Genomic DNA, 13,963 nt, shown 5'->3' with positions numbered 1-13,963 from the left:
GACATTGTGAGGAGGGGGCAGCATGCATGGGACATTGTGAGGAGGGGGCAGCATGCATGGGACATTGTGAGGAGGGGGCAGCATGCATGGGACATTGTCCTCACATCATGCTGCTCCCTCCTCACAATGTACAGATCATATTTCATAATCGAGGAAGGTGTGGTGGATATACAGTAGTTTATAAGGGAGGGCAGTGTGGTGTTTATTAGGGGCAGTGTCACAGTCACAGTATATAAGTGGGGACGGTGTGGTGGGAATATTTTATACTCATGCTATGTTTTGATGTGCCTGTGGTGATTCCCATTGGGGGGGGGGTTCGTTTCTTATTGATACTTTTTAAAGTGTGCTACAGAGTAGATCTGCCTTAAACAGATGTCGTGTGCGAAAACTCATTTTTACGTTGTCACTAAGGGGCGCGACCACTTAAAGTGCCTAGGGCAGCACGAAGGCAAAATACAGCCCTGCATCTGTGTGAATGTCTGTGTGCTACCCAATCTTTATTATACAGAGCAAAGACCCACTGAGTATGTCCTGTTCAACATCGGATCAGTACAGGATATGTAATGGCCCCAAAGGGGTCATTACAAACATTTCTGCATTCATAGGAGCCAGTGGAATAATTCCTGATTTGATGTATTGCCTGGTGTCATTTAGTCAGATTAAATGCAAGTTATTGCTCTGTAATACCACCGGAGACCAGCAGGTGATGGTAAAGGTCAGCAAGGGACTGTATTGGAGGAGGTCTGATCAACATCCTCTATAGTCTGGTCACTATGGTGACCAGAGAGAGTTTACAGTTGGCAGACGGCAGTTAGATGTGAGAAACAGACCCAGATAGAGGTGAGGAGTGCAGTACAAGAGTGCTAGGATGGAGTACCTGGCCAGTCTTTCCAGAGCCCTGACTACTAACAACAGAAGAAATTAAAAAGGCACGGTCCTGTTATGCAGGGAATCGAAATACAGAGACAGGTCTGGATCCTTGCAAGTGGCACATCTGCTAGCTATAGGCGGTAGCGCAAGAGACCAAGGGCATAACCGCAAAGCTACAGAGCCCATTGAGCAAGGCCCACCCTCAGGTATAGAGTTTCCAGCTCAGAGCATCAGTCCAGTTGCCATGCAGCCGAAACGTGCATGGAAATCCAACATTGCGGCTAAATGCTGAGGAAGCTGTAAATTATTGATCTGTGACACAGTAAACCATTAGGTAGGAAGGAAGTAGACAGACCTTGTTAAACTCTAAATCATATAGATGTACCCTAGGATGGGTCTGAAGCACCACGAATGAGGTAGGAGCAGCACGACACCCCAAACTACACAACATCTCAAAAAAGCCACACCACCACTCAGCACCTATGTCTGGGCCTAATAGTGCCTCCTGCCCCAAATATATGGGTGTGTACACTGCACATGCGCTGACGTTTTTTTCTTGAATCTGTGATTTTCCCAGATGTGTGAGTGGACAATTGACACACCTATGGGTCCAAGGATTGTCTGATTAAAAAAAATAAATCAATCACTGAGCGTCTCTGGCTGGAGCCAGTGATATGGGGGTGGACAAGATAAGGATCCAGAAAGAGGGAGCTGGGTGACAAAAAGAAAAAAGTAGGAGGAAAAGTGTCAAGGAGCTTCGTCTTGATCTAGCACAACCTAGTGTCAAGGTTGGGAATTTAGGGAAAACCGCAAATTGGGTTTTTCAGGGTCACAGAGACGGAGTTCAAATTAATCTGCGCAGATGTATGTGTGGTGCCCTGGACAAGCCAGGACGTCACAGGTACTGCAACAACACACCCCACACCCCGGCTAGGCACATCAAGGTCAGACAAAAATCCTTGTTGCCCCCCTCCAGGGGCTGATGTCCACACCATGGGGTGGAGCCAGGCGGTTGGCCCCACCCACCGAGGAGTTCACAGTCCTGGAGGCGGGAAAAGGAAGGAGTTGAAGTAGAGAGTGGAAAGAGAGTGGAGAAGTGAAGTGGTAGCGGAGCAGACTGACGGTGTCCGGGTGCGTGGCCCGGGCACATACAGCAAGGTTGGCAGACGGTGGTGACCGTCTGCAGGAGGGGCTGATTGACGTGAACCGTAAGGACCGGGGACGAGCGGTGGCCCGCCGGTACCGGATCGGGGAGCGAAGAGAAGCCAGCACGGACCAGGCCCCAGGCCTACGGACCCCGACCAGGCTTGGAGTCGCCGTAAAACCGGTCAAATCCGTTAGCGAAGGGGACCTCCGGGGTTTCCCAGCAGTCAAGAAGGCAACCGCTCAAACTGTGAAGGGAAATACAGTCACCGCCAAGGCTACAGTTCCCAGGGCCAGAGCCTGCGGGCAAAAGGGGCTCCCTCAGCCTCCATCCAAGCTGTGGAGCGGGTTACCGGTGGGAAGCCACCAGAACCGAGAACATAACACAGGTGCAGGGAAAGGCAGTCACCGCCAACCTACCGGGAGAAGAACCACCGCAGCCATATGTGGGACCCGTCCATCCAGCCGTTTGTTTTACCGGAGACTTTGCATTCATCATTGGCTGAGTGAGTACCACCGTGCCGTGCGGCACTGTGCTGCCCCTGTGACCCTGCACCTCACCAGGCCCCGTAACCCGCCTGCCATTCCTCCCTCACTGGGCCCCGGGATAACCAACCCCCCTACGCACGGAGGGGAAGAACAACATCCAAGCTGCTCCCTGTCATCGCTCCCGGGATCCCCGTTCAGAGCAGCGGTGGTGTCACAACCTCACCACAACCGTGGGTGGCGTCACGGACAATAAATCCCCAAAACCATTCCCCTTTTCACTCACGGGCGAGGAGCGCCGCTCGAGTCCCCGGATCCGGCCCACCGCTCGAGCCACTGAGCAGCAGCAGCGCCGGACCCGAGCGTGCTGAGCGCAGCGTCCCCTCCTCCGCCCGCGACAACTTGGCGTCCCCGAACAGGATCTTACCGCTCTGCCGTCCAGTAGAGGTGCGCCTTGTGACCGCCGGAGGTGTCCGGCCGAAAATTTTGAGAAGCCGCCATTTTGGGCGCGAAAAATCCCCGCTCGAGCGTCTTCCCGAGCAGTGGAGGCGCGAAAGCCGAAACCCCGCCCCTGTAGAGGAGGAGCCGGAAAAAGACTAAGGGGGATGGATGGAGTCTGGCTGCATGTAGCTCGCGGTTATAAAAGCAGGGACGCCAGGACTCTGCGGCGATACTGGGTTCCTGGAAAGCACCATGGCCGAGATGCACAGTCCAACCAACAACCCCGTAGTCCCCGCGCCAGGCACCGCGGCGTGGGTGAAGGACCGGACCGCCCCGCTGAGTAACCGTCTGCAGGCCCGCATGCAGCTCCTCCTGGAGGAGTGGGAGGCCGATATGGCGGACGTAGTGGCTGCTATGCGGAGACGCGAAGTGGAGGAAGATTTGGAGGAGCGGGTAAGGGACCCACGCCCCTGTATTCCTGAGGGATCGGCCACCGCGGCTGGGGGGCCCGGCCAGCACCCGCTCACCCTGCTGCCTCCCCCGCTACCCGTGTTAGTCGCTACCGCCCCACCACTAGGCCCGCTACCCGCCCAACCGGTAGCGGTACCCTGCCAATCCGCCCCGGCGGACCGACCGGCTGCAGACGCTCGGGGCCGCCCTGAACCGCTCCTCTGTGAGCTGCCGCGGCCCCTTAACAAAGATGCATCAGAGGCCCCGACAGGGATCGCACCAGGTTCCGTGCCCGAGCCCGGGACCGTGGCATGGATGAAGGCCAGAGAAATTGAATTCAACCAACGCCAACAGAATCAGATATAACTCATGATGGAGCAGTGGACCAATGAGGTGGAAACGCTGGTTGCGACTGCCCCGATGTGTGTGATGGGAGCCGACGTGACGGAGCCGTCGAGTGACCCACGCCCCCATGTCCCACAAGGACCGGCCACTGCGGCTGGGGGGCTCGGCCCTCGTATCGTCCCTGCCATTACCTATGGGGCGCCTCAGTGTTGACCGACCTGACCTGCTGCCCCGTGCTACCACAGTAGAACCTGACGTGCTGAGTGCCGGAAACCCGGAGACTGCGGCAGCTGGCGGCAACCCGCCTGGCGCAGGGACAGTTGATAATGACTCTGGCCCCGGCGCCGGGCCCACCTCTGAGTTCGAGAAGGCGAGTGAGCGTCTCCGCTATGAAGGAGGGCCGGTGGTTTTCTATAGCCCGCGCACCGGTGGAAATGGATACCGGGCACCCCTCTCCCAACAGGCCTGCCACTGCATGTTCGAAATGTTAGTAGCAGAGGATGAGGCCACCTCAGCGGAAGAGTCAGAGTGATGGCAGTGGGGCCCCGCTGCAAGTTGTCCGCGTTGGGACCACCAGTATAATTAGAAGCTTGAATGATAAGATTGATCAACCGAAGTTTATCTGATTGGAACCGTGATTAAACCGGCCGTTGCCGGCAACTAGTCCCCGTAGGGACTTTCTGCAACCGATGCGTAAGGAACTTCTTACGGACAAGCCCGAGAACTTGCAGGGCAACCACGAACTAGTGGAATGTAAATAATTGTGGCTTACACCGTTGCCGCCTCTGGAGAGGCTGATTTGGAGGATGGGCCTGGAGGAAAGGGATGGCCCAGGCCCGCCACTACCGTAACCGGTGGCGATCCTCCGGGGGTTCAGGGGTCCCCATGGACGCGGGTCCCCTGAAAGAGACTGTACCCGCTCGGGCAACTTGGTTCTGGACTGGGGTCAAGGGGTGCTGCCCACTTCTTAGGGGCAGCATCAGGGCCAGGTTGTTTGGGTGGGAGAAGAGCGGAAGCCGTACCGTTGTAAAATGTTTGTGATGTTTACGTGTTTTTACAGTTTTCTAGCTTTGCAGTTAACAAAAATAAAACCGGTGATAGACAGGCAGCCCGCGGACGGTCTGCATTTTACTAAGGGGGAATGTGGCGCCCTGGACAAGCCAGGACGTCACAGGTACTGCAACCAAAATTACAACATTGCACTTTCGAAAGCAAAAAATGAGGAATGAACAAGATTTATTCTTTGCAAAATTCTTGTATTTTTTATTTATATTGAAATGTGACAGGGGAACGTTTCGGCCCAATACAAGGCCTTTCTCACGCCTAGTCACTTCAAGTAGGAGATTTGGCTTTTCTATGCATTCGGCCACATCCTGGGAAGGAGGCAGCAAGAGGGCTCAGTCCACCACAGCATTGTAACCTCTGATGTACAAGCCACAGATGGAAATTCCTTGTGCTATATAGCTAGAGCTACACTAGAATCTAATTCCTTTATTCTCAACAAGCTTAAGGCACAACGTATGATATATCCTCTTAATCTCTACATATATCTCCAAGGACGCATAAACCCTTTAAGAGTAACAAAACAGAAATCATTTACTGTGAACCCAACCCAGCTATATTTTTGGTGGACCACCTCTATTTCACTTATCACTGCATCTAGCAGAATCTGCTTTACAAAAGCCAAATCTCCTACTTGAAGTGACTAGGCGTGAGAAAGGCCTTGTATTGGGCCGAAACGTTCCCCTGTCACATTTCAATATAAATAAAAAATACAAGAATTTTGCAAAGAATAAATCTTGTTCATTCCTCATTTTTTGCTTTCGAGAGTGCAATGTTGTAATTTTGACTTTAATACTGGACCTTGGTCCTCACATTTGCACCTCAACCTCTTTTACTTGGCCGTGTGCACACCAAACTTCTCCAAAACAGGTACTGCAACAACACACCCCACACCCCGGCTAGGCATATCAAGGTCAGACAAAAATCCTTGTTGCCTCCCTCCAGGGGCTGATGTCCACACCAGGGGGTGGAGCCAGGCGGTTGGCCCCACACACCGAGGAATTCACAGTCCTGGAGGCGGGAAAAGGAAGGAGTTGAAGTAGAGAGTGGAAAGAGAGTGGAGAAGTGAAGTGGTAGCGGAGCAGACTGACTGTGTCCAGGTGCGTGGCCCGGGCACATACAGCAAGGTTGGCAGACGGTGGTGACCGTCTGCAGGAGGGGCTGATTGACGTGAACCGTAAGGACCGGGGACGGGCGGTGGCCCACCGGTACCGGATCGGAGAGCGAAGAGAAGCCAGCACCATTCGGCAGGGCCTACGGACCCCGACCAGGCTTGGAATCGCCGTAAAACCGGTCAAATCCGTTAGCGAAGGGAACCTCCGGGGTTTTCCAGCAGTCAAGACCCGATTGAAGGCAACCGCTCAAACCGTGAAGGGAAATACAGTCACCACCACAGAGACTGAATGCCGAACGGTGTTTTGTCTACCAGGTGCATTGGTTCGGCATCTTGCGGATCAGACATGTCTGGGGAAAAAAACTCAGCGGTCATGATACACATTGGTAGCAATGACAGTTAGAAGAAGGAAAAAAAAAAAAAAAAAAAAGACGTCTCAGATGAGATCTTATAAATTACATGTGTGGTCAATGGAAGGAATAAATGCAGTATCAATCCTTTGTAAAGACCTTATAATGGAGCAGATGGCACTTATTATGGGTGTAGGAAAGGCGATTTCAGCAGGTAAATAGGAAAGGGTTCTTTACAGTTAACGCAGTCAGATTGTGGAATGCCGACCACAATAGGTAGTAATGGCTGACAAGTTGTTTGGGGCTTTTTTTACGTATGCATTTTTCACAACAAATGTCAGAGGGCTATAGAAATCCGTTGATAATGTATAACTGGTGGAGAAAGGTTGAACCGGTGTCTTTTTTTCAATGTAACTATGTACAAGGGACGTTTAGGTTATTATCAGTCTTAAGGCTTAGCTAATAATCAGACGAGGCCACATCAGACACAAGGAGGCAGCGTCCGGGCCGAACACTTACTATGTTCACGTTCTTGCCAACACTTTTGCTTATTGATGTAAACCAATCTTTGGTGATGGCCTCAGAGTCGTGGTGAATCAGATACTCGCACCCATCGCGTGTTCTCAGCTGGCGGAAAGATAGAACATGCATTAGCTCGAAAAAACAACTGAAAATCAAAACATTCAGGATGCAGTGTAGTAACAAGTAGTAGCCACCAAGGGGCAGTATAGACCGTCATGACTCATTCTACTCAAATTTGGAAACAAAAAAATTAAATAAAATTGAATGCAACTAGCAAATGAGATTTAGCACAGATACATCAGAGGGTCTAGAGGTCACCAGCACATACTGGGTGCGAAAACCTCAAGTAACAATGACAGAGTAAGGAAGTTATGATTAATAAACTGGACTGAAATAATCAGCGTCAGGCAGCTGCTGTAAAGGAGCAAGTATCATACAGGACAGGTAACAGGGAGTGTATGAAAGAAGGGGGAATGTTAAAATGTTTGAGAAGCTATGGTCTCCTTGGCTGCAATGCGAATAGGACGAGTGATGGACCAGTCAACTGGTTTGGGACCGGGATAGCCGTCGGAGACCTCTGATGTGTGTGTTTTGTTTTATTTGTTACTAGTAGTTCCTCCTGCACATCGGGGTGAACGGGATGGTTGCTATACTACAGTTGGAGGGTATTCTAAGTGTGTACTAAATGGGATGTAGTATTACGGAGGAGTGTTGCTGCCGGGGTGGGAAAGGGGTAATAGATATGATAAACTTAATTTGGATGCAGATTTGTTATACTGTTGTATGTATTCTGTTTTAATACAAAAGTATCGGATTTAAAAAAAAAAAAAAAAATCATACAGGACAGGTGGAGGGAGGGAGGGGGATGGGAAAACACTGGGTACATAACACACATGGATTTGCAGTACTCACTTCTATGACGTGCTTTTTACTAGACTTGTCCTTTGTGGCCCAGCTGAGTGACGCCCCCTGTAACCTGACTGTGTGCTCCGGGACAATGAGCTGAGATTGCTTCTGAAATATATGAAAATAAGAGATATTTAATAAAGTTATGAAGGTCAAAGGTGCAAACACCAGGATGAACATGGCCCCCCATTTACATTGCACAAATGCCCTACTTATATAGTGAACCAAGAACATTGCCCCCATTATTTACATCTCTGGTAACATATCACTTCCTATATAATACATTTTACCTATATAAGAATACCAAATATTTGGTATTTTATTATGTAAATACCAGTATAATAAGCCCTTAATATATTACACATTTCTCCATATAAATCACATCATCCTCAATAATACACATCCTCTATATAACCCTAATCCACATCACCCCTCTAATCTATCATTTCCCTCCTTATAACCAAACGATACATTTATAATGTATATCAGTCAACCACGGGGGAACACTATTCTCCTTAAGGAGACTTTGCAAGCCAGTCTGGCTGCCAGGTAAGGGGACTTATAGCTGCAATGCCCCTCTGGGAAATATTCAAATTGTCTCTCCAGTAAAGGAGACAAACTCTAGCACAGCGCCACCTATTGGAAGTAGCGATCCTAAAAGTCACAAGTGGATTTTCAACAATCCATTGCAATATGACTCAGGATATATAAGCCAGATCAGAATCCCAATTTGCAGACACGGTGTTTCGGGGTGCTTGCCCCTCGTCAGTGCAAAGTATGGGGGTGTCTGATCTGGCTCATGAGAAAGCAACCATAATCCATAACGTCCGTATAGAGTCTAGAATGTACATCAAACTCAATATTACACATCCATACCATTCCTCTATAATCCATATTTTACTCATATAATCCACCTCAGCCCTTCATATTAAAGGCCTCACCAGACTGTTGGATGAGAGGTTTTTAGTGTCCTTGAAAAATGTCAATATTCCCCCTTCCATTACCGTCCAGGATGAGCTCCAGTTCTTCCTACTGGAGAGAAGAAATAAAAGATTGTCTCTCAGAAACGGCATATAGTACAAGCACCTCCTGGATACATACATTTATGCACTAGTGCAGGGGTTCCCATCCTATAGATCGGGAGCCAAATGTTGCTCGCAGGTCCGTGATGTGTGGCTAGTGGCTGTCTGTCAGCTTAATGGATTAGCACCAGGTCTAGCAAACCGCTATGAAGAGATGGTGACTTGTGAGTAGACCCACATAGAAGAGCACGTCTGAATGGGGATAGCGTAGGAACCCCTGGGATACCTGTATACTCCCTCATGATTTCTGTGGAAAAGCTTTGGCTGTTATACCGGTAATTGGGTCTCTGGGTGTCACTACTGTAAAGTGGGCAGGAGCTGGACGTGGCTCGCAACCGCCCTCTCAGCTGGATGTGGCTCTTAAGGTCAGAAAGGCTGAGGACCACTGCACTAGTGCATTAAAACGTAACTAATATCTTAATTAAAATAACCCCTTATACAAAAGTAGCTGCCAATTTCAAAGAATTGGTCAAAAGTATAATAAGATAAAAGGTAAATACTGATAGGGGTTGCCTTGTTGCTCGACACACCCTAGACAAACGCAAATGGCACCCCCTATCACTGACTGCTCCCCCTGGGTTATAGTATGTGTAACACCCGTGAGACAAGGAAAATCTTTTAACTACCAAATTGATGCCTTCGACCACAAAAATAAGGAATTATCAAAAATAAAAAAAAAAGGACCACACTTAATACACCCAAGAAACTGACAGCAATCAGCCAAATAAGTATATAAGATAGTAGGAAAATACCAACTGGAATAAATATTAAAATATACACAAAAAAGACACTGGAAATTATTTTTTAAACACAGTAACACCAAGATGAAAATGGTAGCGCTCAACACGTTTCTCCTCTACAAAGCTTCATCAGGAGCTTGCTGTAATAATATAACAAAAATTGCTATATACACACAAAGTGTTCGTACATATGTTGCCAGTAAGAAGGATATAAGACACAGAGCATCAGCACCTCCTGGATCCAGCTGCAGTGCCCGGTCTTGACACTTTTGTGGGTAGTGGCACCGCTATGTCGTAACCCGCTGTCACATCACTTCTGGAAGCATCATACACAGCAGAGGAGAGCTTCTTGTGGCTGTTAAAGGCCCGCTCAGCCAACCCCACTACTTGTCTCAGAAACTAAATTCAAGGGAGTGTTGAAATTTGACATACATGCAGGGGGTTTTTTTCCCCTGAATGTTGGCAGAAAGAAACCTCTTTAAAGAAAAAAGCCACGTAAAAAATACCTCAAGGATTCAGATCAAGGTGGTCTTGATCTTGAGGAGCACAAGGTATGGAGATGTTCCCAGATTTTATGGAAACACTGGAACACCTTGTTCCATTTCAAGCATGACGGTCACAGAAGGTGGCACATTTTATTTGTCACGAGATGTTTCTCCGTCATCCCTTCCCCCACCCAGTACATCAGCGTCCTGCATGATAATATCCTGATAATTTATTTTTCCACATAGTCAGCTATACAGAGGCATCGGCCATCATAGCTGTATCCCAGTCACTCATGTCACCCATGTCTTCTACATTCAGCGAGAGTCCAGCCCAGCTTTTTGCAGCCACCACTTACCGCAACCTCCTCCCATGCTCAGCAACCTTGGTCTTGTGCAAGACTCCCGCTTTCTCCGGACCTTTCGTCTGCAATAATAAAAGATAACAAGAATCCAAAAGTGAAAAACAGATCAGAGGTGACAACACATGGATCCCAAAGATTACCACTCTCCCAACATATTAATATTAAAAGGACGACTCTGCAAGATGCTCTCATTAATCCTGCCCCCAGGACTCTTCCTGCTCTTAAATTATACAGACCATACATTAGTAGCAGAGATGCTTCATCTATGAGGCTGCAACATCCATCCTGTATCTCTACTACAAGGCAACACAAGAAATCCCTGACTGCATCCTTCTCCAAGGTAAAGCGCTTTAGACATGATAATCCCTGGAGATCTCGATAAATGTTTGATTAATACGTGGATCCAGCTGCCCACATTAGTAGTGATGAGCGAACCTATGGGTTGTTGTCCGTCGGGTTCGGCCGGACTTTAAATAACACTTCTTTTTGGGACCCACACTTGACCCCAGACGTCGACCCCCATATAAGTCAATGGAAACCTGAACCTGTGTGCTGTAAAATGATCGTAGACAGGCCTGATGACCCGCAAAAGGAAGCAAAATGGGGCTGTTGCGGACGGGGGCCGGACCACTGCAGGGGCTGCTCGGATCCGGGTTCGTTACTGTGGCTTGAGTGACAGCCGGACCCGGGCTCGTGCGGCCGCCCGTCCTCACAACCGTAGAAAGGGTGTATTTACAGGGAGAAAAGTTTGTCAGTGACGCCACCCATGGGTTGCGAAGAGAGTTGGTGGCACCGCCGCTGCCTGGATATGGGACGCCCGTGGCTGATTGAGTGTGGCAGTAGGATGGTATCCCCTCCACGGGTAGGGAGGTGTTGTCCCGGGGCCCAGGTGTGTGGGAAAGGATGCTGCGGAGCGTGGCATGCAAGGCTAGACCGAGCCAGAATGGTGTACTCACAGTTCCAAAGGATTTCACACAGAGTCTAGTGGTAAACCAAATTGCCAGTGACCGGTAACCTCCGACAGGTGTATTCAGGTCCCACACCCTGGTACAGCAAACAGGGGTCCCTTCCTCCTGCACTCAGTGTTTGTGTCTTCAACAGGACGACTCCGCTTAAAATGGGGAAGTCCACTCCCGGTAACTTTATATGTTGGGAGCTGTGGCCCGCGAAATCTGACCCGTGGGATCTCTCTGGGTTCTGGCGGACACCCTATCCTCCGTGTTGTGTTTCCGTTTCACTCTCTGGGCTTGTTGGTGGGACAAGACGTGGAATCTTGTCCCCGGCTGGTCAATTGACAAGGGGCTTGAAACCTTCCTCGCTGTAGGGTTCTGGCACCCCGACTGTGCACGGCCTCCGGACCGGATTCCCGCTGTCGGCACCGCCAGGCTACAACCCTGCCCCGGTCCACTTCAGGTCTCCCGCGACCGGATCTCCGTCGCCTGTGGCCCTGTCTGCCGTCTGTGGGCTCCCCTCCTATTTATTTATTTATATTTTTTTAAAAAACAGTTCAGGTAAAACAGAAGGCTACGGGCTACAGCCCTCAGCTTCACCTTAGCTGGTTATCAAAAATACTGTAGAACAAATTTCACACAGGTTTTTTTTACTTTAAAGAAAAACAACAAAAGAAAAAAAAACAAAAACGGTGTGGGATCCCCCTTATTTTTGACAACCAGCCAATGTAAAGCAGACAGCTGAGGGTTTGCAGCTTGTAGCCGTCTGTTTTACCTGCACTGGTTATCAAAAATAGGTCGGAGCTCATGACATTTTTTTTTCCTTTTTTTATCTTTACTGTGAAAAGGCAACTTCCGAATGCAAGAAGCTTGTTGACTGGCTGCAAACTTTATTAACAAATGAAGAGTACCCGAAAGCAGACTTTTTTTTTTTTTTTTTTAAGTCAGTGTTCAGGTTCCGAACCTCAGACACTGTGTCCAGCTTGCTCATTCCTACACATTAGCCCTGACCACAGGACTCTCCCTTTACTTCTAGCAGCAGCGACGCCCAATAGATCTACATTACAACATCTCTACTATGGGTTAGACTGCATCCATCACTACTGTAGACCGCTAAACTACTTTATATACAACGATATATAAAACGATTTCCAGAAATCTTGGGAGTTTCCTCCATGGCATAACATCTTATTCCAAAAGGACAACAAGGAGGAGTGAGGGGTAAGGGTCTTACCTGTGTCGGTTTCTGCATGGGGAGAGTTGTGATATTTTGCTGCCAAGTGTTGTATACATTGCTGTTCTGATCAAGGTCACTGTTCCCGCTCTGCAGTTCTGAGGGGCCAAGCTTTAGGCAACAAAAACAGGGAATAATATAAAATATTCTACATTTATTATAGCAGATTAGGAAAGTGATGAGAGTGACCCAGGAAGGATGAAGCTTGAGAAGAGAGCGTAACCCAGGGAGGATGAAGCTTGAGAAAAGAGAGTACAAAGAGTGAGGACGGTCCTGCACCAATGTTCAGCGCATGTGTTACCTGCGGTGCCGCATGTATTCCGGAGGGAGGTTAAGCAGTGATAGAATCCAAAGCGGGGGTGCTCGTCACAGGAGAAGGTCCATATGGAAAGAGACGAGAAGGAACTGACCGCACTCCAACCGCTGTGTAGGAATTCTCATTTAATCATCAGTGCAGGTAAAAGTCTGGACGCAGCCGGTGAGTAGGCTCCTACAAGAGGACGACGGCCGTTTCGCCTATCAATTAGGAAGCCTAATTGATAGGCGAAACGGCCGTCGTCCTCTTGTAGGAGCCTGCTCACCGGCTGCGTCCAGACTTACCTGCACTGATGATTAAATGAGAATTCCTACACAGCGGTTGGAGTGCGGTCAGTTCCTTCTTGAGAAAAGAGAGTGACCAAGGGAGGATGATGCGCGATAAGAGTGACCCAGGAATGGGAGATGTGGCGATGATGATGGGGATATAAGGACTGCGGACTGAGCCTGATGTAAGAAATGGAGAGAAGGTCAGTTACTGACCTGTGGCAGCTTCCATTGTGAGTTGGAGCCATCCGGGGTGTAGAAATAGGTTTTCCCAGATGAGTCCCGAGACTGTAGCCACTGTAACAAGAAAGTCTAATTACTACAGCTAAATACTCAGAGCATAGTCATCAGTACTGAGGTGCCCAGAATATTTCATAAACACCCCCATAATACAGATAAAGTGCCCCCAATACTGCACCGATCTGTATTAAGAGGTCACAGCTTTGCATAGATGTTTGCGACGGACGGGAGGGTTCCAAGAGCCCTTGGGTGATAAAGTTACCAAGTAGGCCCCCAAATGCTTATTTTCTTACATCCATTATTTTATTATGATTTATCTTGCTTTGCCATCATATTCCTCAGCCCTTCACAGACATCACAGTCCCCATTGGGGCTCACATTCTACACTTGACATTTGAACCCAGGACCCCAGAGCTGGGAATCAATGGCGCTAACCACTGGTGCTGCCCATATCCATGGAGTAGACTATACACCAATAACGGCACTAGTGATATTTTTTGTATTTTTTTTTTTTTACTTGCAATGAAAAAAGTCACAATATGCATGAAATTATATTTATTTTTAGCTCTCTTTTCTATCTATATTATGGTGAAATATCT

At 48.8% G+C, this 13,963-nt stretch overlaps 1 protein-coding gene across 4 annotated transcripts in view; it reads right to left on the bottom strand.

Annotated features, from left to right (window-relative positions):
* ARHGAP27 (Rho GTPase activating protein 27) overlaps positions 1–13,963 on the bottom strand; it is a 75,615-nt gene that overhangs the window by 17,390 nt on the left and 44,262 nt on the right. For all 4 annotated transcript variants that reach the window (XM_075350657.1, XM_075350656.1, XM_075350658.1 and 1 more), the window contains 6 exons: positions 13,341–13,421; positions 12,543–12,653; positions 10,353–10,420; positions 8,631–8,721; positions 7,696–7,797; positions 6,781–6,888 (listed from right to left, as the gene is read on the bottom strand). In XM_075350657.1, the coding sequence (XP_075206772.1) occupies positions 6,781–6,888; positions 7,696–7,797; positions 8,631–8,721; positions 10,353–10,420; positions 12,543–12,653; positions 13,341–13,421 (561 nt within the window). The remainder of the gene's footprint in view (positions 1–6,780; positions 6,889–7,695; positions 7,798–8,630; positions 8,722–10,352; positions 10,421–12,542; positions 12,654–13,340; positions 13,422–13,963) is intronic.

Source organism: Anomaloglossus baeobatrachus, chromosome 5 (assembly GCF_048569485.1).
Source record: "Anomaloglossus baeobatrachus isolate aAnoBae1 chromosome 5, aAnoBae1.hap1, whole genome shotgun sequence".
NCBI classification, from domain to species: domain Eukaryota; kingdom Metazoa; phylum Chordata; class Amphibia; order Anura; family Aromobatidae; genus Anomaloglossus; species Anomaloglossus baeobatrachus.
This window is presented reverse-complemented; position numbering and strand designations above follow the sequence as displayed.